The sequence below is a fragment of the Malus sylvestris genome, chromosome 15 (genome assembly GCF_916048215.2).
Source record: "Malus sylvestris chromosome 15, drMalSylv7.2, whole genome shotgun sequence".
NCBI classification, from domain to species: domain Eukaryota; kingdom Viridiplantae; phylum Streptophyta; class Magnoliopsida; order Rosales; family Rosaceae; genus Malus; species Malus sylvestris.
The window spans coordinates 14,734,986-14,759,494 of record NC_062274.1 but is presented as its reverse complement, the minus strand read 5'-3'; the positions used below and the strand labels follow the sequence as shown (position 1 = coordinate 14,759,494).

Below are 24,509 nucleotides of genomic sequence, written 5' to 3'. Positions count from 1 at the left end.
GAGGAAACCTATCTTATTTCAACAATATTAACAAGAATTTTTCTAGTGTCAACCAAAGCATAATATACACAAAACCATTGTCGTTAGATTATTGATCTCATTCTTCCATTGCTCCAACACACTTAATAAACCAGAGCACCGTAGAATTTTTGCATTAACAAATGGCCCAAATGAACATTATGAAATTGCTGATTTTTGGAGTTTGGGTGATTGTTCCAACCATGATTGGGTGAACCTGGTCCCCTTGGCCCTGCCACTTCTCTTAACTCTGTAACAACAATTCAACTTTTAAAATGCCATCAAACTGTCTAAATAAAGCTTAAAAAACATTTTAATCCAAAAAAAATGGCATATCTATATTGCAATGCATGCATTTGTTTCACCTAAGAAGCCACAGTCACTTGGCATCTTGTCAATTAATCATTCAAACTGCTTAGATTTTGTTTAACAATTGAAAGACAAATAATCTTAGAAAAATGCACTTTCTTATTTAGTAATGTCAAACGAGCTCTTAAGTGTTGATGGACAATGGCCAGCAATCAAGGATGTGGGTCCATATTTTTGGTAACAGTTCCAGGTGTTGCATGTGTATCAACAGAGATAATAGCATTTAGCGACGATGATTATGGATAGATGCATGCACTAGCGACGATGATTAGGGATTGATGCATGCACTGCCAATTTCTTATCATTGTTTTTTTTGATAAATTCTACTGCTACAGCTGACAGTCTATATTCTAACAAAGCCTAATGCGTGAATAATTCGAACTTGCATACATAAAAGCATACTGTTAAAACTAACTTGATTTTTAATAAAAAAAACATTACAAATTCGGCCGAAGTTAAAATTATCTCAATATAAATTAAAAGAGTATTTTGACAGCTAAGAATATACAGTAAATAAAATATATAAAACGCCCTTCAACTGTTGTTCTGTTTTTACGTGACAAACATAATGAAAAATTGACACAACCTTGTTGTCTGTTTCTGTTGGTTCTGCCTTCATCATAGTATTACTTCTCAAATACTACGAAGTTCGGGTTTTTACAAATCTTACCAGAAGCGGTCAAAAGGCGAGGGACTCCATGTTTTGAAAAATTTGGTAAAAACTAGACCTGGTTACTCAAAGATGAATATGAATTCTTACTTTAAATTGTTTCAGTTCATAGAACTTGGTGTTTATGATCAAAACCGTTGATATTATAAATCATTATATAAAGATTACCTCTATAAAAAATCAATTAAAACTAAGATCGTTTAGTCATCGAACTGTATAAAAACAGCTGAACGGAATTGGTAAAAGAATTCCGAACCATCTATGTATTTGGTTATTTGCTATAATAGATTGACTAAACGATATTAATTTTAATTCATTTTTTGCAAAAATGATATTTACAGAATGATTCATAATATGAACGGTTCTGATCATAAACACAAAACTCTGTAATTTAAACACGAAGAGTTTTGAATTGGAATTCCTATGCAACTTTAAGTTGCCAACCGTTGTTCGGGAAAAAAAGAAAAAAAAAAGCCTAAGAAACTGGTTCAGGCATGATTCTGGCAGTTCATTGTTTATTGTTACGTTGAATAATAAATTTTCGCTCGAAAACTTTTTGGCAGCTCGAAAAAAGTTTTGAAAGTAACGTGATTAAGGCATTTTATTGTTATTCTTTTCGAGACATCCTTTAGTTTGAAAGTATATTTGGAAGTTAGGCAGCTAAGTTGACATCAATAAAACTTGAACCTTGGGCAGTTGATGTATCAAAATACTTTAACCACTAAAGTTCTATTGAAAGACAGTAGAAAACCATGTCAAGCAAGAATTAAACACAAAACTAAACCTTTTTTAATCTTTTGAAAATACTAAATACTTTCCAGTATCTAAAAGCAAGGGGGGCCACCTTATTTGGGTAAGAACTATTGTCCAATATATATACACACATAGAAGCGGAGTCATGAATGAACTAGAATGGTCTCAGATCGATATTTTTTTCACATAGAAAAACTGGAATTATCCCTCTAATTTCCAATAATTGTAAATATGTGATGACAAAGAAGGTTTTGACTATTCACATATTCGTAAAAATCAACATCATTGATTCATCGTCACCAAATAAACAAATATTAGAATCTGACCAAAAATATAGAGTAACAATTTAAGTAGTGACTGAGATGATGATTAGATGATGAACGAGATGATGGCTAAAAGATGGATTTGCGAGCGTGTTGCAAATTATTGCATCAGTTTTTAACATTTGTGAGAAGTTCCTCTTAATCCGAAATTCTGACTCTACTACTAATATATATATATAAATTATATATAGGTAAGAACTAATGCAGATGTTGTAACAAAATTGGATTTTACAGTTTTACTGTTCAATTTCGTTTATTTGCCATGAATGTGACGGCAAGTTGGAAACCAGCAAAAAAGATGAAAGAGGAGGGTCCCATTTTTCTGTACATTCAAAAAATATTTCTGTTGGGTTTGAAATTTGCTTCGAGGGACTCAAAAGTAGTGGAGCTATATACCCTTTGACCACAATCAAAACCGTCTCACCTCTCTCTCTCTCTCTCTCTCTCTCTCTCTCTTAAATTTTAAATCTTTCTTCCCGAAATTAGAAAAAGGACTTGGCTTCTATATCATCTCACACCTCAACAAAAAGCCAGACACTGTTCTCAGCTCTCTTTCTTCTACTTCTTCAACTGCTTCTTCTGTTCAGCTTTTTGTTTAGGCTGAACTTTCTGAAGCTCATTTCACATATATACATATATATTCCTAGAAGTGCTTTTGGCTAAAGTGCTTGATTACCAAGTGGCTAGTGTTTATTTCAAGTTGGGGGGTTGAGAGAATGAGTGCTTCAAAGTTCATTAAATGTGTCACAGTTGGAGATGGAGCAGTTGGGAAGACCTGTATGCTTATTTGTTACACCAGCAACAAGTTTCCTACCGTGAGTCCTTAAAAACTCATCTCAAAAATACTTTTTCTTTCCTTGCATTTATTTTTTGGATATTTTTATCAGATTTTTGCCATGAATTTTCTTTCACATTTCTACTGAAGATGTGCTGCACAAATCAAGCTAAAAACTAAAAAGTAAGATAAAAATTACATAAATTTATCAATTAATATAATCTATTTTTGTGTGTGGCAGGATTATATACCCACAGTTTTTGACAATTTTAGTGCAAATGTGGCTGTAGATGGGAATATAGTCAACTTGGGGCTGTGGGACACTGCAGGTAAAGGGTTTTCCTTGTACTGAGCGTCATTTTATTACAGTTTTACTGCTGCTGATTTCTGGGATTCAAAGTTTGGAGATTGGAGGGTCTTGGTTTTTTTTTTTTTTTCTGAGTTTTTACAATTTACCCTTTTTTGTATTTTGTTTTCAAAGGCCAGGAGGATTACAGCAGGTTGAGGCCACTGAGTTATAGAGGTGCAGACATATTTGTGTTAGCTTTCTCTTTAATTAGCAGGGCAAGCTTTGAGAATGTTCTTAAGAAGGTACTAATTCCATGGCTAATTATTGATTTTGTTTAATTATAAGACTTGGATTTGGTGTTTCACTGACTAAGATGCATACAATTCTGATATATTTTCACAGTGGATGCCGGAACTTCGTAGGTTTGCTCCCAATGTTCCAATTGTTCTTGTTGGTACAAAGCTAGGTAAGGCATCAACTTGTCGATTTTGTTTCTCCGATAATTTTTTAGGGTGTCTTTTAGGAGTAAATTTTGTCAGCATTTTGCTTATATGTATATCATCTGTATGTTTAAGATCTTCGCCAGGACATGGGGTATCTAGCCGATCATATGGGATACAACATCATAACTTCTGCTCAGGTAATGGTTTCCGTTTGTTTCAGTTCCTCAAGGTTATTGCTTCCGTAAAGCATTTGGGTTTATGTGGAAGTGTCTAATTATGCTTAGCATGCAGGGAGAGGAGCTCAGAAAACAAATAGGTGCTGCAGCTTATATCGAGTGCAGCTCGAAGACCCAGCAGGTAGCCAACTTAGAAGAACTTAAAATTCCGGGGATATTTCATGTCTAATGTTATCAAAGTCAAATTTTTTTTTGATCAAGCGTGATAAATTAGTATAATGTTCTTGCTTGATAAAGATTGCTGATCGATGAACTCTGCTTGATTTTGATTAGAATGTCAAAGCTGTTTTCGATACTGCCATTAAGGTTGTTCTTCAACCTCCGAGAAGGAAGGATATGGCTAAGAAGAAAAGGCACCGGAGATCTGCTTGCTCAATTGCGTAAGTACTGCTTTCGTTATGTGGTGTTTTATGTTACCCCAATAGTTTCTATTCAACCTCAAGGGATAATAACTTGATGAGGTTTAGCAGTTTGCGCAATGACAATAATTTCATAAACCTAATCACACGAACTTACTTGCTTTTGCGATTTGATAGAGATAATTACCCGGTGGTTAGAAACATAAGTCATTGCCTACCCTTGCTCAGGCTTGAGTCTAGGATCTCGAACTCCGCCTTCTGCTTAAGGATTGATATGTCACTAGATCAACCTGTCATTGGCAAAGTGAAGTGCATGTAAAACGAGAAAATGATCCAAACACCTAACTGGACAAAAATGGTTAGAATATGTGTCTTTCAATTCGTTAAATATTTGCTACTGTGGTCCAAGGAGCTGATATGGCGAACTAATTAGGGATGAATGTAACTGTGTTGTCATATCCAGATATAGCCAAATAATTCCTCAATTATAATTTGAAACGAAAGCGAAAACTTTATGATTGAGCTGGCTCTGTTAATAGGTTCTTCACTAGTTGACAAATTTTAAACGTACACTGTTGTTGCATTGCGATAATCCTTATAATCGTTAACATGGAACATCGAAAGTGACTAGGCATGGTCCGGTTGGTCTTATGGTAATTGTTTTCTTGATCTATCAGTGCAATTTTACCGAGATTCATGTACTAAATCTCTGCAAATAACATATCCTAAAACACATTGTTCTTACTGATACAGGAGCATTGTCTGTGGAGGCTGTGATGTTTAGGATGACGCCGGAGGAATGCTAACCACCCGCCGTGTGGAACATAACGTTGTCTTTCACAGTTTCACTTGGGGGTTTACTGGCTTAATCCTAACATGCCGTATATTCTTATGTGTGTATTGTGTTTTCAAGCATCGTTAAATTAAACCGAAACATGTTCGTTTTTATTTCGCCAGCTGAATGAATGGAGTGGGAAGTGGAGGGAATTGTTCATTCTCTCCTGCATTGTTACTAAGAAAATCTCATTTTTAAGTTAGAATCTCATTTTTAAATCCTCTTTTTAAGTTGCTCGGATTCACCTGCTAAATTTCACTAAATGGCACACATCTAGCCGTTTAATTCAGCAACGTATGCTATACATTGACCGCACTCAAGAGTTCTCGTCCCGAAAGATCCTAATAAATGAGAACAGAGAGAATTAGACGGATCAATGATGGCTGTCAGGTGGAGAAATTATGAATGCAGTGGCCCTCTGATGATTTTGCAGAAACAATGCAGGTGAGAGACCTGCATCAATCTGCTTCCTATCCACAGGATTTTAGCTTTTGCATTCATGGCTTCACCTGCAGTGAGAGACACGAGGACCAAGGGTGGCCATTTCTGTTTGGGAATTTTTATTTAGATCTATTTATCTTCTTTCTACATTCAACTTATTATTTTTTATTTTAAAATTCTAAATGCGCCTAATAATTCTTTTTCTACATCAAACAAGAACAAGAGGAAAATAATAATAATTTAGCAATATGCAACTCCAGCTATCCTATCTCTTCAAACCTCAACCACCTAGTTTCTAACCTCTCCAACTCCCCACCGCCACCTCCCTTACCACCTACAACAATTTGGAAATTAGAACATTATTCCCAACAATTCCCGATTAAAAAATCCAAAAGAAACATGTCAATATTTTTTTTTTCTTTTTTTGGAAAAATTAATGGTATTATTAACATATGGTCGAACACAATTAGATTCAACACGTTGACAATTTCGGTTTAATTCGGATATGTTAGAAAAATTGCATGGAAGAGAGAGCTATTGTGTGGCCGGCGAAAGGTCAGGAAGGGGACATTGATGGCTAAGATCTTTGGGGGTTTCATTGTGGGTGATAAGAATATGGCGGTGGGGGGTTGGGGAGGGGTAGAAATTGGTGGTAGTTAGGGTTTGGAGTAATGGCATGGCCTTGGATTTCTAGTGTTGGAATTTTATATTTTATATTTTTGTTCTTTTTCATTATGGGTGTAGAAAGAAAATTGTTGGGCAGATTTGGAATTTCAAGATTAAAAACTATAAGTTGGGTATAAAAAGAGAATAAATGGGTCTAAATAAAATTTCCCTTTCGGTTTCCCAAGTTTTACAAAATCGGTCATGAAATCTATTTTTTTGAAATTTTTGCTACGCTGTAAGCTTCTTACGCATCTTATGTGACTCAGTAAACTGTAAGACCGCTTTCAAATAGCTTATAACATTTTTTACAACATTCCGCAAAAAGATTTTGCAAAAATTAAGAAGCTATAATTTTTTTTTCCACAAAAACTGCGAATAACTCACGATTTTTTTATCGGTTTTGCCTGCGTGCACATGTAAATATTGGCTGTAATTAGGCTTGGCAATTCCTGACACGATCCAATAACCCAACATGACACGACACGAAATTAACAGGTGTTCCGGTTGACACGATAACAAATTGGGGCGTTATCGGGTAACCCAATAAACACCTGTTAAGATAACGGGTTGGTTCGGGTATACACGTGGGTAACACGATACAAGATAAGCAAAATATTAATTTTATAATTTTATAACCCTAAAAAAATACTATAATAATTATATATATTGATTTAACAATTTTATACCCCTAAAAACTATAATAATTATATATATATATATATATATATATATATATATATATATTTTGGTAAACTTCTCAATTTGAATGATTTTTAATGTTTGGTTTTTCTATACTTAATTTATGTAGAAGAGAGTTCTGACGTGGAAAACCTTACTGAAAACATCATCAACATAACTCTTGAAGGCAATAGATCAAGCTAAAGTTCCAATACAATTTTCTCATGATGATCGATGAAAATTGAGGATTTTGTAAAAGGAATAACATGCAAGCTTTGAGTTTCATTGGCAAGGTTTAAACTTTTGAGAAAGGCTTCATAACTTTGAAAACAAAAACTCTTTCATTTTGCATATCCTTGCACATTTAATATTTTGTAATAGACTAGTAGTGTATGAATGTTTTTTATTAGGTTCTTATTTTCGAGTGTAGATGTAATACTTAAACGAAAAATGTGTTTTAATGTTTTGAAGTAATATTTATGTGGCAACGTGTGGTATGTGCAAATTAAATTTTTTTTTTCTTAACGGGTCATAACGGGTCGGGTCATTTTACCCATTGAGTAAAGTGACCCGACCTGTTAAGGACCCGTTAAAATAACGGATGTGATACGATACGACTTGTTAAGATCATAATTATTACATTAAAACAACATGAACACAACATACACGATCCGTTTGCAAGGCCCTAGCTGTAATAAAAAAAGGAAATAAAAGTTAACGCTCTTTGTTTACGAGCTCACGTGAGGACCTGTAAGTAGGAAGGGGAAGAAAATAAACTTGGCACGTGTTCGCTCGCGCATCTCTTCCTCTTCTTCTCTTCTCTCCGTCACTGTATCTCTCTTGCGCGATTGTCATGGACTCTCCACCAGCGAAGAGCTGGAGCATCCACAGCCGACCCGAAATCATCGCAAAGTACAAGATCCTGGAGCGGGTCGGATCCGGAGCCTACTCCGATGTGTACCGAGCCATCCGGCTCTCCGACAACCTCACCGTCGCGCTCAAGGAGGTTCACGACTACCAGTCGGCGTTCCGAGAAATCGAGGCCCTCCAGGCCCTCCACAGCTGCCCCAACGTCGTCGTTTTGTACGAGTACTTTTGGCGCGAGGACGAGGACGCCGTGCTGGTCCTGGAGTTCTTGACGACCGACCTCGCCACTGTCATCAGAAGCGCCAAGAAACGAGAGGGCGGGATTGGGTGCGGCGAGGTCAAGCGGTGGATGCTGCAAATCCTATCGGGGGTCGACGCCTGTCATCGGAGTATGGTCGTCCACCGCGATTTGAAGCCCTGTAATTTGTTGATTGGGGAAGATGGAGTTCTGAAGCTGGCTGATTTTGGTCAGGTAATTTCAAATTTTTTGGTTGAATTTTGTTTATTTCAGCAGAAGATTGGGAAATTTTGGGTTAAAAATTAGAAATTAGATATGCAGTGGATTAGATTGTGTAGGAGATGCTTTGGATTATCAGATTATAATGTGTAATTGTTAATTATTATATATTTTGATTGAAAGATTGAACTTTTACTATAATTTTAACAGGGTTGAAGAGGAGTGGATCAAATGTTTTTGATGGAGTTTAACTGACCTTGGATTATAAGATTATTTGATGAATGAAATGAATACACAGAGTTTGACTTGCTTGGATGTTTGTATCGAAAATTTTTGCGTTAGAACGATTACAGAGCGAGCGAGCGAGCGAGCATTAGTTGAATGTTAATTTTAGGGAAGCCTGTCACTTTTATCTTTTGTAGTTTAAGAAATGTTTGGTGTCAATTGTTCAACATGCCACTGGCTGCAGAAGACTTGCATCTTTTATTTGTATTGAGAAAATTCATATTGCCAACTTTGCAACCGAAAAAAAGTTTGCATTTCCTATTCGGACCATCTTCTATTTAATATGTCTACAACATTGAACTCTTTGTGTTATGTGTCTTGATCTTTAGGCTAGGATACTCTTGGAGCCTGGATATGTTCCTGATGATGAAAACCCACAACTGTATGAACAAAGCGCTCCTAGTCAGAGTGCCTTTCAGCCACCTGAAGTGATTCCCGAAACAGATGAGTCATGTGAAGAAGGGTACAGAGCTCAAGAACAGGGAACTATGAGCAAAGAGGAATATTTTCGAGTGTTAGATGAGGTCAAGGCGAAAGGTTTGGATAAAGATACAAACGTTCCTGATGGAGATACATCTTGTCTAGCAACATGTACAGCTAGTGACGTAGACGATGATCTTTTCAGGGGTTCGTATTCTTATGAGGCAGAGGGTGGAGATGATAGAAATGGAGCCCTGACATCCTGTGTTGGGACTCGATGGTTCAGAGCGCCGGAACTGCTCTACGGATCCATAGACTATGGTTTAGAGATAGATCTATGGTCGTTGGGTTGCATTTTTGCTGAGCTTTTGACGCTGGAGCCACTTTTTCCTGGAACTGCTGATATTGATCAGCTCGGCAGAATCATCAGTGTTCTGGGCAACTTAACTGAGGAGGTGTGGCCTGGGTGTCTTAAACTTCCTGATTACAGGATAATATCGTTCAATAAAGTGGAAAATCCAGTCGGCATAGAGGCCTGCCTGAGCAACCGTTCCCCTGCTGAAGTCTCTCTAGTGAAGAAACTCATTTGTTTCGACCCAGCTAAGAGAGCTACGGCTATGGAGCTGCTGCAGGAGAAGTATTTCAACGAAGAGCCTCTTCCAGTTCCTCTATCCGAGCTGCACGTCCCTCAAACCAAAGATATGGGTTCCGATTCTCCCGGTGACTGGCCTGATTACGAAGATATGGGTTCCGACTCTGATTTTGACGACTTTCGCCCTGTAAATACTACCTCAACTGGCTCTCACATTCAGTCCTTCTGAGTTCAAAGGGTACGGTGATATCGATTGTTATGTTATTTATTGCGTAAAATCTTTTGGGGGATCAAATTTTTAAGGTACATGCATATCTAGCGATTTCAGCCATGTTGGAGTGGTTCTAAAAGGGACCAGGGATTTTACCACAGAATTTTGTATCTTTTCATTCTTATTAGGATGATTGTTAATGTTACTTATGAGCATAAACAGCATTACTTGGGATTTGTTGTGGATGACTGTTTCTGACCCTTGGATTTAAACCAAAGGCTCAGATTTTATGAAATAAATCCACAGTTTTACCTCAAGGTGAAGAATTCCTTGTATGCTCCCTTTTAATCTCAAGGTTGTGAAAATGTGAAGGACTCTCTTATCAAGAAGTTAAGAAACCCTGCAATAATTTATAAGGAGTTAGGCTACTCTCCAGAGCTAATTGATTTCGATGAAACCTTCTTAACTTTCTTTTTAAGTGTGGAAAGGACGAGCCAGACAGGCACGCTACCCAACATGTTTACTTGGCGAGAATAGAAATTGAAATCATTTTGATTCTTAATTCATCGCATTTACCACAACATAGGTTAAAATCATTTTGATTCCCGACTTCCCCTGCATTAACCCCCTTGTTGGTCTCATTTCCAATCATTTTTACGGTCCTCGATTTATGACTTTCCCCGTTCCAAGCAAACTCGACAATGTTCTCAAGAATTAGGACATGCCCACAGAGGTTGCCCTAGAAAAAGGAAGATAGTGCCTACTAGAAAACAAAATTCTGACTATAAGAACGGGACAACAGTAAGAAAATATAACCATTACTTTTCCTTTCTTCCTGTTAAGTAAAAGAACTATCTTCTCGACAGTAAAGTTCGCAAAACTAGTTCCGAAAAGGTTTATTGTTCCATTCAACAAATAAACAAAAGTACAAGTTCATATAGGAGAAACAAAATAATGGAACAAAAACTTAAGATCCATAGCCAGCTTACCGCACTGGCTGCTGATTGTAGTGATTCTTCTCTTTTTTCTTCAAGGCAGCTAGCCTAGCGTTCCTGGCAGCAGCTTCACTTGCAGCAGCTCGAGCGGCTGCATCCATTTCTTTGCTTGACTTCTTCTTCTTCATGGACGCCACTTTCTTTAGCCGCTCTTTAACATCACCAGAAGATGCATCTTCTCCCTTATCCGTCCCAGTGTTTTCATCTGCTGCTGTACTTCCACCATTTGTGCCATCGGGCTGGTCTTGGGATTCTTTTGGCTCCTTCGATGACTTGTCCTTCTTTTTCTTCTTTTTAGCACTTTTGCTCTCGCCAGTGGCATTCTCCTTCTTGTCCACATCGCCATTTTGATTCTCTACTTTCTTCTCTTGGGTAACACCTGCACGCAAAGGTAGGGCCAAATAAGGCTCGTGTAAGAAATAACAAAAATTGAATTGATCAAATATGACAGGAAGCTGCAAAAGTAGAAGGATCATGATTCCATGAAAGAGATCAAATTTGATGAAACCCCTAATAAAGGAATTTTAAAGAGAGACCAAAAGTTAGTTTTACTCCATGAAAACTTGAGCACATTTAGCGTAAGTATTTAAGCTTCTGGAAACTGATACTCATTTTGCATTGATGCTATGTAAACAATCATAAGACAGATAAGCAGTTACAAAACGATAACTGGCATGCAGAAACTTGTTCATATAAACTATATTACCACTGGAATCATCTTGGCCACTAGTCTCGGTGTTGGTAGGGTATCCTAGCTCAGCAAGAACTGCTTCAAGTTCTTCAAGCCCCTTCTTCTTCAGTTCCTTCTTAGAAAGCTGCCTTTCTGTATCCTTGGGGGCTGGAGAAGGTTCAGGGAGCTTCTTAACTGGCTCAGTTTCCAATGGGGCTTCAAGTTCATTTTCATGTTCCTCATCAACATCATCAACTTCATCACCACCTTCCTCCTCACTTTCACTTTCCTGGAAATCGGGCTAAATATAAGAATTCCACAATATAACCAGAGGAATAGTACCGACTCATATGATTTTGGAGATTGAAAAGGAAAAAAAATGACATCTTCGTTGTAAGAAAGATGAAGTTGACTTTCAAAGAAGACAATAATTGTTACAGCTGAATAGAGAAGCATAAGTACCCTTAAATACACACACACACACAATATAAAAACACGTTTTGGATGTTGTTCAGACATAAAAGAAATACTTTTCAATTATCAGCAAAAGTTTTGGCAATATGCATTTCAAATACCGATCTACTTGACACCTAAGGTTTATACATTTGATAACAAGGATGCATAGTAGGCATGAAATGGCATTGTAGTTCATTTTTTCAAAGACCAAAGACTGATTGTCCAAAATCCACCAAACACAAACAGATCAGGGCCTTTCGAATCAGTCACCAGGTCGGTTCTGTCCACCAAAAACAAATCAGTAATCAAGACCAAGTTTTTTTTGGAAACCTGGGATATACACTGTGTTTCCACAATGAAACTGCCTAAGCTCCTTACAAGGCAATCACTTAGTCTCGTAATTATGTTTTGATTACAGAAAACCAATTCATTCTCTAACATATGCACCAAAAAATACCATGATGAAAACAACAGAAGAAACAAATTTTATAGGGTCCACACTAAAGAACGAGAACCATGTCAATGAAACACATATCCACGTGTGGATATGGTTTTTGTCTCGTGACAGCAACAGGAAGAAAACTATCAGTTGGTCAGCCACACCCAATACAATATAGCAATTTCCGGGCGTTTAAAGGACACAGATCATGGATAATCCATGGTTACTGACAAATGGGATACAGCAACTTCCTAACGGAACAATAAATTCAACTCCACACGTGAAGGTGGCCAAAAGACAAATCAACTTTCTCCGCGAAAGCCACAACAAACCATGTCATAACATCAAAGATGCGGTGACTTATCGTCTGCAGGCAAAGTAGAGTACATTTTAACCGTTACATAAAATGCAGTAACGATCGGGATTCAAAAGATCTCATTCTCTATAAAACGTGGGGTGACTTAACACATGTAGCCACACAGAGTTGATTTTCAGCCTTTACATAGAAAGCAGTAACGACTGAACCTTAAAAGATTTGCATTCTCTATAAAAGATACGGTGAACTAACACGTGTAGGAGAAACGTAGTAGATTTTAACCCTTTACAGAGAATGCAGTAACTACTACTGTTAAATGATCCGCATCCACTACCGTTAAAATAAATGATTGACAGAACGATCCAAATTAGACAAGAACATTCAATAAATTCCGTAACTCCTGCCAAATTTTATCATATAAAACCCTTCACTAATCATCATCTCATTCAATCCAAAAGTAGATAAGAACTACCAAATCTAATTGCTTGAACGAAAATTGGTGATATCACAAGCAAAACCACAGGGTACCTATCAGTTATTTCCTCATCAATTAATACAAACAAACAAAATATCACCTCCTTCTACAGCTTTTACTGCATCATGAGCGGAATCCGATCATATTTGAAAACAGCAAGAGATATATCCACACTAATCCACATTTCTACACACAGGCATACACATATGCAATAAATTTTCCAAATTTAGCACTATCCAAAAACAAGATCACGAAAAACAAAAACAAAAGCTCAAAGAAGATACCAATTCGCCGGCCTCCGCATGCTCAGCCTCCAGCTCGCTCTCCTTCGCCGCCTTCGAATCCTCACCGGCCCAACCCATTTCCGGCGGAGCTGTAGTTGCATAGTAGTCGTCATCGTCCTCGTCATCGACATCGGCCCACGACTTCGCGATAAGGGGCGCCGGCGCCCAAAAGACCTCCTTCTCCGCCTCCCCAGAATCCTGAGCTGCGCCGCCGCCTTTCGAGCTTTTGGACGAGCTCTTGTCCCCCTTCTTCTTCTTCTTCAAGCTCCCAAGAGCCGCAAAAACATTGGTGCTGTTCAGGACCACCGACTCGTCCTTCCTGCTCGCGCCTCCCGCCATCTCTCACCCCCTCCGCAAAGTCCAGAAGGCAGAGTTATCCGCGTCGCCAAACGGCGGGCTTTATGTGAATTACGGCTTTGGTCACGGAGCTCAGGCGGGATGTGTAGGGCAAAATCGGAAATGATGGAGGGAAATGGATTTAGGGTTTTGAGAGGGATTTTGGATTCGCAGATTGGTGCTTTGAGGTTGGTGAAGATCTGAGAGAGGGAAGAGCACGAAACGGCACGTTTCGGTGAGCTCGGCTGATGAGTGAAAGAGTCGGAGGATTTTCAACCCGAACGGGCAGAGGGCGTGTGAATCTGTGAGGGGTTTTATATACGAATCTCGTACTGGGGTGTGAGTGAATCCTAGCCGTTGGATGGGCTTACGTTGGAGATTTTGATGTGCGGTGGAGATGGATGGTTCGGCATGGGGCCGATTGGCTTGGATTTTTGCAAGGAAGGGTTTTTTTCGTGTGGGTGGGTGAGGGAGCGGTCAGGATAAGAGAGGCATCTGGCTTCCATGCATATGATTTGGACCCACTTTTCTCATCGGGCTGTTCAATCGTATCCAGCGAGCCCGCACCGTTTTCGGCGATCATGGCGGCAAGGGCATGTCGCCCTGGGAAGCTCTTCCGGCGGTCGCCGTTGCCGTTGTCCGGCTGGTTATATTAACAGATTTTTAACGGTTATATAATTGCAACTTAAAAATAAGTTTATTTTGAAACGTTTTAACAATGACATGAAGTTGTAATTGGACGCAAATTCGATAGGATAAAATGTAATTTAACCCATAATTTCATAAGGTTGAATTGATTAAGGTGAGCTCAAATAATGAAGTTACGGGATAAATCACGTGTACTTACGTGATATGTGAGACTCTCAAATGACATATCTCAATTTCTTCGTTGATAGAGCTCACAAGTTCGTCCCACAAACTGAATTCGTACTGGGTGAGACGCTCACATAATGATATCACTTAATTAGAATGTAGAGTATCTTCATTCATCCAACAAGCTTATTTTGTGGACTTACTCAAGAAAAACAACAATTCGAATGAATTCTTTGCAAAATAGCGATTACCACATCAAGCAGTTGTGACAAATTGGGAATACAATTAGAAAAGATGGAGACTAACATAGAGACCAAAATATATTAAAATTATGGAATCAAGAGGAAGAAGAAGCAAGAGGAGTGGGGTTGTCGAACGTCGTCCCAACATGTTGAATAACAAAGCCGTAGATCTTCCTCTTCAGCCCATCAACCTTCTCATTCAGCTCATTCCTTCTCGAGACGACTCCATCCAGCCACTCATTCACTCGCTTCAACTGCGATAGAACAGCTGCAATGGAGCCACAGTCGATAGGCAATTTACCGCCATTTGCAGCGCACTCTCCAAACACTCGGAAACCGGCATCCAGAGCCTTCTCGACAAACTGCAGAAACCACATTTGCATCTCGGATTGCAGACTTACTGCAAGCTCGACTGTCTCCTTCATTCCATGACCCTTCATCCATGTTCCAACGCCAGCAGTGGACTGCGGTGAAGAAGGGGAAATCTTGAGATGGGATTTGGCAGGTGTGTATCGTCTTTTTGACAGACTTTTCTGCAAAGCCGATGGAGTTTCATTGTCTTGGGCGGCAAGGAGAGAGACAACGCTGAGATCAGTAGCTAAGGCAGCTTCGACCCAAAGTGAAACAGGTTTCGATTGCTCAGTGGGAATTTGATCATTGTAACATGTATCTGAATTGCGGTTACTAGCAATTGATTCAGTAAGTGTGGTCGATTTAACAACTTCATCATAGATCGAAAAGAAGCGGTCAATGGCGGGTAGAGGGCTCCCAACCTTGGATGTAGAAGCGAGTTCTGCAAACATGCTGCGACACAAAAAGGATAGTGGAATTCAACGACAGCGGCAGAACAAGTCCTTAAACAAATTTAAGGCCACAAGAACAGAATGATAAAACTACCTTAATTTCCTCACTAGAGACTCAGTAGCAATGGCCTCCTCCAGAGCTTCAGCTGCGGCTGCAGAAGCTAGAACTTTCCTCTGCAAAGCTTCCTGCAATTCGATTCGGTTTAGAACTTAGTCCATATTGATCAAACTATTTGGGTAATGCAATTTGCATCGAAAATAAAGCTCGCCCAAGTTGGCATCTAATGCCAAAGACTATACCTTTCCAAGCCTTGCAAGGTCTGAAGAGACTGCATCAAGTGAGACACTTCCATCAGTCCATTTTTTTCCATGAACAGTGATGCCCGGAGCTCCTGCACAGCTGGGTCTCTCTTGGACCACCAAATCTTTCAGTGATCCTGATTTCGTTTTCTCATTGCTGGAAGAATCATCACCGCCGTTCGGAATTCCACCTTTCGCATCGCTTAATCGTCGTGCAAGGGCAGCCTGCGAAGACAGAATTCAGAATACAGAATCAGAATATGCAGAGCAGTAAGTAATTCAAATTTTTTAATCCAGACACACAGAGGGAAAAACTACCTGAGTCCTTATAAATGACTGCAAATCTGGTTTGTTCTTCGCCGCAGGCTTCTCTTTCTGCTCCACCGCCGGCGACTCATCCCAGCCCTTTCGATTACCCTTTCCAGACCCAATGAGGGCTTCCGAAACCTTCGAAATCCCTGCAACTATACCTGCCATCTTCTTCTTGGCAGCAGAGTCCTTCACTCCTCCGGACAACCGCCTCCCGGGAGAAAGCGAAGCCCTCCGTGCATTCGGCGAAGGCTGCCTCCGCTGCCCAACCGGGGACGGCTGTCGGTACCTTGACGGCACTATAATCGCCGCCTCTTTCGACGCCTTCCTATCCTCTTCCTTCGCCACAATTAAGCTTGGAACCACGCATTTCGAGGGGGCTGGAGATCCCGATCTCTTTCCTTTTCCTGCCAGCGATGGATCTCTCTCGGCCGATGCAGGGTTCTTCTTCCCGACAGAAACAGACCTCTTTGCACCTGCCGGAGACGAAAACCTGGAAGCCGGCCGATCTGAAATCTTCTTAGCCTCATCCGAAATTGAATTTGAATTCAAATTCCCTCCCGTATTGACATTGTCTCGAGGAGCAAGAGGCTGCCTTGATGGTCGTGCCTTCTCAATCTTGGCTTCTTTGTTGTCATTCCTCACAACCTGCTCCTGCTGCTTATTGGACAGGTAAATCGCCATGAAATCGGCGGACTGGTCAGAATCCGACACGGGCTGGATCACGAACTCGCGCTTTGAGGTAGAGAATCTGGCCACAAGGGGCTCTGGGGTACCAAGAAAGGGGTGGCGGCCTGCAATGGGGCGGATACCGAGGACGCGTGGGACGGGGGAGTCAAAATTGAAGCGGTCGACGTAGGCGAACTGGCCGAGCTGGAGGCGGTTTGTGAGGATGAGGTCGGTGTCCTGATCGGAGAGGGAGACGTAGGTGGAGTTGAGGGAGTCGGAGAGCTGGACGTAGAAGCCCTGGTTGGACGAGAGGTCAGAGCCGGCAAGGGCGGGGACTATGCCGATGACTTGGAGGAGGGCAGAGCGGTGGTCGCCGGTGACTTTGGTGGCGGAGTTCATTGACTGGAGGAGCTTCAGGAGGATTCCTGGAGTGAGCGACGCCATTGTTGTGCGTCTAAGAGAGACGGAGAGAGAAGGTGGAGGGTTGAATCTGTGGAGAAGTAGTAGTCTCTACTCGGTATTTGCAAAGGAAAAGGGTGGGCCCGGAGATTATTTGGCCGTTACGAAATTTCAAATTCAAATTCCCGCTAACCGTTTGTTTATTAGAACTATAATTGTTTGAATTTCGGAGCTTGTGCTGCGTTACCGTAACGTTATCCCCTATCTAATTCTGGAAAGAAACATACCTACATTCTCGGTAAGCTACCGTGACATCCTGAGCCAATAGCACATTGTAATGTGAAAAATTAAAACACAACACAATATCATTGGTCCCGGATGATACAGTGGCGCACCAAGTGCCATTACTAAGTCCTTTCCTAGTGCCTGGGCAGCCGAATCAAGGGTATTCTGAAGTCCAAGGTTTCATAAATGAATAGATTTCTTGATGTGGGATAAGATTACCATGCACTACAAATCGCTCGAGCTCCCTAATTCAGAGACTGCATTTCCAGGGCCAACAAGCAAGTGCTGCAATGTTTATGTCCTTCTGCTACAAAAACTGCATACAATCCCCAGCAGCGTCGCACATCCGCTTTAAGGTGTGGAAAAATCTTCCCAACAAAAACTGTATACAATGGATGTCTCAACAAGTGACCATTACGACTAGCATGTGAGAAGTATGACGTGATTGCTAACAGCTAAGTTTCTAAATAACTCATTCCCGTTTGTTATCATGACCGTTGTCAAAACTAGATTGTGTACCAGTTCCCATATCTAGAATACAATCAAATCCAAGAAATATTGTCAAAATTACTTTACACTTTCCGTCGCAATTCTTATGTACTATATGCCAATTTTTGAACATCAAATGATAGAAAATACAAGATGAATACCGGATGTCTATAAAAGAAAGCATAGCTCTGTTACTTTGCTTCGTATATTTTTTTTTTTATTATCCTTATGCCGCAAAAAATACAAAAAATATAAGAAATAGAATAAGTACAAAGAATATCTTCATCATTAGCCATCGGTTGGATGATATACTGTTAAGGTACCTGGCCAGCTGCCCTTGCGCTCCTTCCACGTTGGACAGCGTCTCGTCCATGCTCTCGTCAATCCTGACAACCACATGAGTGAGCAAGGATGAGCCCCATGCATTGGTATTTTAAGCATTTAAACAAACATTTATTCTACAAGTTTGTGTTTTCTTTCAGTGAAGACTTCTGAATGCACACATGTACTTTCTAGCATGACCGCCAAACAACAAACCTGATTGCAAGCTCTCCTTGCTGCGAAACCATGGTTGCCAATTGGGTAAATATGTTACCCAGCTCGTGAATAGTTGACTCCACGTTCTGAAGAGCCTCAGAGCGGCTATGCATATAGGTGTCTTGTTGTTCTACTACCTGTTGCTGCTGCTGCTGCAATAATGGTCGAGATTCCTTATCTGTTTGCTTCCTGAAAAAAAATACATACCAATGCCGATGACATGTCAAACTGAAAACATGGATCTATGATATACATTTCACTACATCCACATGTAGCATTAGGAAGATGGTGACATATGGGAACCCGAAAACAGAAGATTCAAATATATATTGGAGGTCGAGGCACCTGATAAGAACTTGCCTTAAGAATGAAACAAATATGCTTACAATACCTACTTCCGTAAAACATAGTGATGCCTGATGGGAAATTTACCTAGGAACTTGCCTTAAGAATGAAACAAATATGCTTTCAATACCTACTTCCGTAAAACATAGTGATGCCTGATGGGAAATTTACCTAGGAAATAACTGTGACGAAGATGCAGAATCATTGGCCCATGGAGGAGGAGCTGTCGATGCATTAGCAGCTGATCTGGCAGCCACAGGACGTTGACGAACAAACGGATTTGTTGACTCTTTCGAAGTGGTTGAAGAAAATAACTGCCTCCTATTTTCATGAACCTTTAAATTCTGCCACACAGATAACAAACAAGGAACTTAGATTGCAGTAAACAGAAAAACTGACGAGGATTATGTGCAGTGCAAGACATACAGTATACCTCTGTCCGCATGGTCAGAACTTCCTTAAACTCCTTCGTAGCACTCATCAACCGGTTCTTCAGGTTATCTACAACGGTGGTTGAATGAGTCGTGGTGTCACTCGAGATGTTCCCACTTTCGTTCTGGGAATTGCAGTGCAGCTGCAGCTCTATCAGTGCTGAATTAAGTCCAGTAATGTCTTGTTTTATAGCTGCTGTCAGCTCTTGGATCTCCAGAGCGGGATCATCAAACACCGATGTCCTTTTCGCCACTGGCGAATACCAAAGCAAATATTTCAGCGCAGATCGCTCCAAATATCAGCATGGATTTCAACTTAAGTAAACTAATCACAAAGCAGTACTTCATTAAACATCAGTGTTTAGAAACAAGATACCCCTTTTGGACCGGAGAGACGCTAAACAAACAATAAAGTGCACTAAATCGTGGTTTATATACGGGTTATTGTTTGTTTAGCATCACCAAGTTCTATTTTCGATTAAAAGTTTGAAAGGGTTTTGTTTGTCCATATTGTATAGGCAGGTACAGCCTTGAATTACCAGCTTATTCATATTCTAATTCCATCACAAACTTTTGCTTAGCGTCCTGATCCTCTCTAAGCATAATTAACACACTAATTAAGCATATTGATCCCAATTTACACATCCATTAGCATAATTAACACACTAATCAGGCATATATAATTGGGATTATACAAAAAAAGCATTGATTTGGGAAAGAGCATCTTGACATACATTGTGCGAGCTTTCCAAGCTTCTGGGAAGTGTGGTGAATCCCGAGCCCAATCTTGGAAGCCCTTTTGTTGAACTCCGATTGAACCGACGCCGCAGATCGAGGTCCGTCGAGCTTCCCACCACTGCTGCCGCTGCTCGACGGCCCATTGAAAGATGGCGCGAACGACTTACGAAGCCTATCCGTGACGCTCTGAAACTCCTGCGTTCGATCTCGGAACGACGATTGGCCGGATTTCCCTTGCATTTCTTTACTTTTATCGCTAATTTTGCAAGAAATTTACAATTACAAAGAAAAAATTGTAGAAATGGAGATTATATGTATGAATGTATAATTTATGGAATTAATGGAGGCTGAACAATCGAAGAAGGAAATGGGGGTCATTGGTGGTGAAATTTTCGGTTTATGATTCGAGTTCGGTGGTAGGGAAGGAAATGGGTCAGAAACGTAAATAGAGGTTCAGCTATGGGCTGAATATCAACCAAGGTTGCTAATTAGGAAAAAAGTTAAATCTAATCTTCTTATTTAGGTACAAAACTAGTCATAATTCCGTATCAAATATGTCATTTATAAGAGTCGAATTTTTAGATACCAGTAAAAATAAATATAAGTGGAACGTAGTACTAGTTGCTTTGTAATTTAGATTAAATTACGCAGATATCGTCCTTTCAAACAAAATCGTTTTATATTGAGAGTTTACCTTCAATATTGAGAGGGTAATCAAGTTGTTGATGCCCTAACTTCTTTTATCGTGGCTGGTGGTGCTTATTATTGGTGATCCACTATTCCAAATTTTGCAGTTGCCGCCAATGCTTGTGCCCTTGAGTTTTGTCCTATTTTTCGTCCCCCAGCTTGTATTCTTTTATTTTCACTTTTCTTTATTTAATAAACTCGGATATAGGTGACCGGGAGGAGGTTATTATGTTAGGGAGTTAGGCCTTTTTAATCGCTTTGAGAGGAAAGGAAGTAGTCTACATGTAGTTGAAGGCTAATTCTAGAGTCTTGATTCTTTCTTTTTGCATTGTGCAGGCTTAGAGAGTAAGGTTTTTACTATTGTAGTCCAACGGTCAAGCCTTATGCGTAGCTCGACTCGCCTAATCCATTATCATTCTTTCAAAAAAAAAAAAAACAAGCACGATACTAGAGGAGAGGAAATCTGAATAGAGTACCTCAAATGCAAAGATGCTATTAATCACGTTTGACTTACAGTTATCCGAATACAAAGTTAAATGCTCTTCATCACTTAAACCATAAGCTCTTTGCAAATTTATCTTAAAGTCTTGTACATGATTAAAACGGAAGTGAAAATTCTCCTCATTAAAACGGAAATGAAGATTCTTCTTATTGCAAGAAATTTTTCTGTATGACCGTCACAATAAAAGTATTCATAAATGCAAACTCCAAAGTCATAGAAATAATTCACATTTAAACTTATGAGTCCACTACATTATAAAGATTGTAGAATCAATGTAAGAAAATAAGAGAAAAAAAAGTTCTATACTTTGAAACCATGGCTTCCTAAAAGCTTTTATGTCATAGCAGAATCATCAAAAACAACGGAAACCCTCCAACAATTTTCATCACAAAATGCAAAACTCCCCTGCTATGCAACAACACTGATGGAGCAGCATACGAAATCATCACTGGAAACTCGCAGTCCCCAACGGAAGGATCCTTATCGGTCACCACAGCGAGACCCGAAAAATTGCACGTCCAGCTCTTCTGGTTGTTCACCTGGTAGTACATGTTGAATGCATACGAAGCATTCCCTTGGAGGCTGAGATTGTTGCAAGAACTTCCATATCCCAAGGAAGTGCAATCTGAGAGTGTGCAAGCATAATCCATGCTTTTAGCCAAATCATCCAAATACTTAACTTTTGGGTCCAAAATACACCAACTCCTCAGCATATATTCCACATCTTCTACAGCTTCCATGGCCTTGTTTTGCATAGTGCCTGACAAATCCAAATTATATTTCGGCTTCCCATCATACTCGAATATCCCCCAGTGCCTCTCAAAGTTCCCGGGGGCAATACTTTTCATGTTTTCGTCAATGAGGCTGAAGAGGTATACATCGAGTTTGTCTTTCCTTGCTGGGGTTCCGTCTCCACTCAGGGCATGCTGAATCATTCCCTGATTGAACCTCTTTGCGTTGCCGATATTCGCGTTTATGTCACCATCAGTTGGCCAGCCCACTTCTCCAACTATGATCTTCATTTCGGGGAAACCAGCTTTGGTGAGAGACCAAAGTAGGGTGTCAAAGTTTGCATCAAACACATTGGTGTACATCAGGTTACCATCTTTAATGGGCTTGCTTGTTCCATCGAAAAATGCAAAACCGAAAGGAAAATAGGTATTGCCATAGAGGCTGAGAAAATGATAGATATTGACTGTGAATAGTGCCTCATTGGTGTTCAAGTACTGGAGGATCTTGATTATGGAGTCTCGAATTTTAGGCCGGAAGTCTCCAGTAGATGGAACAGGGTCTGAATCAGGGGAGAAGTAGATGTCGGCGTTGAAGGGGACGGTGGCTTTGACTTGTGACCCAAGTCCTGCATTGTTTAGGGCTTCTTGTATGTTCTTGAGAGCCGGTAACGTGGTTTGGAGATAGGTACCATTGTATGTTTTGAGAAATGGCTCATTTCCAACTGCAACATACCTGAAAAAACCAAATTCCACAACAATCATGGAGACATTTTCAGAAACAAGTAACAGTCACCGTAACAAATAAAACAGACACGTGAGTTAGGTCAGTTGGCTAGGGCAATGTGCCCGCCCCCTTGCCCCTGAGCTCCATTCCTTTCCATCTTTTGGGCAATTATTCTGCAAAAGAATAAAACTGCAAAGAGTATTCCTTCACAAGGTCCTAGAATCAACTCAACCCGAGTCTCGGGTTATATAAGCACCTGGGTAGAACTTGCCCTTAAAAATCGACTCACACAGTAAAAGGATTGACTCATTCAGACATGTTACAAACAAGTAGCAGTAGTAAACAGTTAAAAAACAGAATAAAAGAAAGCAATCAAAGGGAAACAATAACTGCTTCATAATCATGGGGCAAAAGCATGAAAAACATTGAAAAAAATGAAGAAATTAACTTGATATTCACTTCGCCAGAGTAGCAGTAACTTGTGACATTGGCATCCACCCATGTATCTGCAGCCACCGGATCCTGGCTCATCTTCTGCAACATAAAATTGGGAACTGCCAGCATCACCTCAATTTTAGTCCCTATGAGAGCGGATAATATCCTTCCGTCCGCTTCGAACAATTTCAGCTTGTCGAATCCGTTGTCCTCCAGCATCCGGACAACTTTCTTCGGCGGGAGCTGGTGCGTTGCCATTGTTCCCCAGTTCACTCCAAAGGCCGCACCTTTTTCGACCATTGTCACGAAAACAAGAAGGATTAGTACTAATGCCAAGAGATGCACTCTTTCTTGTGACATTTTTCGGTTTCTTTTGGTAAAGAATTAAAGGGGTTGTCTTAGAATCTTAGTTTTTGTTGAATGGAGCAAGAATCGAGAAAGATTTCGAGGCCTCCAATGATTTGGGAGATGCAGGGAAGAGAGAGAGGGAGGAAGAAGGGAATTCTTTTGGTTCTCTCTTCCTGAATATATAGAGTGAAAAGTTGCAATCTTTCTCTCACTATCTCTCACTCTCTCTCTCTAGAGTTTCAGTGTTAGAACTTTCATGGGGGAGGTGAGAGAAAAGCAGAAAAAAATGTAAGATTCGTTGCTTAATTCAGTTATTCAGTTATGGTGGCCAGCCCATGCTATTTGTTTAGCGTTAGTTTATTAAATATAAATACTAAACCCATGCTAATTTGGCCAGTCCACAAAGAAAAAGAGTAAAATGCATTGCCTATTGGTTTAGGGAAAAAACTTAGGCAGAGTTATCCAAAACACGTCATTTGTTAAGTAACTCTTACAAAATTATGAAATTCCTTGTATTTTAGTTCCACTCGACCCAATGTTGGTCCGCTCAATATGAGAGTTGCATTGGTTAGATAGCCCCAGTCTAGAAAGAAAGAGTAAAATGCGTTGCCTATTGGTTTAAGAGAAAAACTTGTGCAAAAGGCATCTAGAACACGTTATCCGTGAGGTTAGCTTTCATGATAGAAATATGAAACACCCGATATTTTGATTCCACCTGACTCGGTATAGTAATTCACTTAATGTGAGAACTGTCCTAATCAGACAACTCTATCGAAGTTTCTCGACTAGTTTAGTAGTGTTTGTACCATACTTGACCAATCCCGAAACTACCGAGCACCGGCCAACGCTATACTGTCAAGGACCCAGAAGAGTTCCCCTCCGACCAGGAGGCCAATCACTACTCGACACGTGTCAAGATTAAAAGCCAATCAGAGCGCAGCACGTGTCGACATCAAGAACCAATCACAACATGACACATGTCAATGTGACAAAGCTACAAGTTTTTCTATAAATAGGGGTCATTCCCCCACAATATTGCCTAATGCCATTTTGTGTTAAATCAT

General features: G+C 40.0%; 6 protein-coding genes across 7 annotated transcripts; 2 read left to right on the top strand and 4 right to left on the bottom strand.

Moving 5' to 3' along the window:
- Positions 1–2,568: 2,568 nt before the first annotated feature.
- On the top strand, positions 2,569–5,256 carry LOC126604754 (rac-like GTP-binding protein ARAC7). The gene is made up of 8 exons (XM_050272060.1): positions 2,569–2,948; positions 3,150–3,237; positions 3,390–3,499; positions 3,600–3,663; positions 3,773–3,837; positions 3,932–3,997; positions 4,150–4,256; positions 4,989–5,256. Exons 1-8 carry the CDS (start codon positions 2,850–2,852, stop codon positions 5,017–5,019), a joined length of 630 nt encoding a protein of 209 aa, XP_050128017.1. The 5' UTR covers positions 2,569–2,849; the 3' UTR covers positions 5,020–5,256.
- A 2,384-nt stretch (positions 5,257–7,640) lies between these two features.
- LOC126604748 (cyclin-dependent kinase F-1-like) lies at positions 7,641–10,004 on the top strand. The gene is made up of 2 exons (XM_050272052.1): positions 7,641–8,194; positions 8,794–10,004. The coding sequence occupies exons 1-2, from the start codon at positions 7,709–7,711 to the stop codon at positions 9,703–9,705; spliced, it is 1,398 nt and encodes a 465-aa protein (XP_050128009.1). The 5' UTR covers positions 7,641–7,708; the 3' UTR covers positions 9,706–10,004.
- A 567-nt stretch (positions 10,005–10,571) lies between these two features.
- On the bottom strand, positions 10,572–13,964 carry LOC126604753 (autophagy-related protein 23-like). Of its 2 annotated transcripts, none has more exons than XM_050272058.1 (3): positions 13,323–13,964; positions 11,389–11,641; positions 10,572–11,061 (listed from the first exon to the last, which is right to left on the bottom strand). In XM_050272058.1, exons 1-3 carry the CDS (start codon positions 13,659–13,661, stop codon positions 10,673–10,675), a joined length of 981 nt encoding a protein of 326 aa, XP_050128015.1. In that variant the 5' UTR covers positions 13,662–13,964; the 3' UTR covers positions 10,572–10,672. The 2 variants fall into 2 exon arrangements, with proteins under 2 accessions (XP_050128015.1, XP_050128016.1); XM_050272059.1 differs by having other exon boundaries at positions 11,392–11,641.
- A 718-nt stretch (positions 13,965–14,682) lies between these two features.
- On the bottom strand, positions 14,683–17,885 carry LOC126604744 (uncharacterized). The gene is made up of 4 exons (XM_050272048.1): positions 16,135–17,885; positions 15,817–16,041; positions 15,611–15,702; positions 14,683–15,517 (listed from the first exon to the last, which is right to left on the bottom strand). The coding sequence occupies exons 1-4, from the start codon at positions 17,236–17,238 to the stop codon at positions 14,809–14,811; spliced, it is 2,130 nt and encodes a 709-aa protein (XP_050128005.1). The 5' UTR covers positions 17,239–17,885; the 3' UTR covers positions 14,683–14,808.
- Positions 17,886–18,025: 140 nt separating this feature from the next.
- LOC126604751 (syntaxin-32-like) lies at positions 18,026–20,469 on the bottom strand. The gene is made up of 5 exons (XM_050272057.1): positions 20,015–20,469; positions 19,283–19,533; positions 19,021–19,193; positions 18,505–18,693; positions 18,026–18,353 (listed from the first exon to the last, which is right to left on the bottom strand). Exons 1-5 carry the CDS (start codon positions 20,256–20,258, stop codon positions 18,194–18,196), a joined length of 1,017 nt encoding a protein of 338 aa, XP_050128014.1. The 5' UTR covers positions 20,259–20,469; the 3' UTR covers positions 18,026–18,193.
- Positions 20,470–21,545: 1,076 nt separating this feature from the next.
- Positions 21,546–23,457, bottom strand: LOC126604747 (glucan endo-1,3-beta-glucosidase 8-like). Its single transcript, XM_050272051.1, has 2 exons — positions 23,111–23,457; positions 21,546–22,671 (listed from the first exon to the last, which is right to left on the bottom strand). Exons 1-2 carry the CDS (start codon positions 23,455–23,457, stop codon positions 21,546–21,548), a joined length of 1,473 nt encoding a protein of 490 aa, XP_050128008.1.
- Between the last annotated feature and the right edge of the window lie 1,052 nt (positions 23,458–24,509).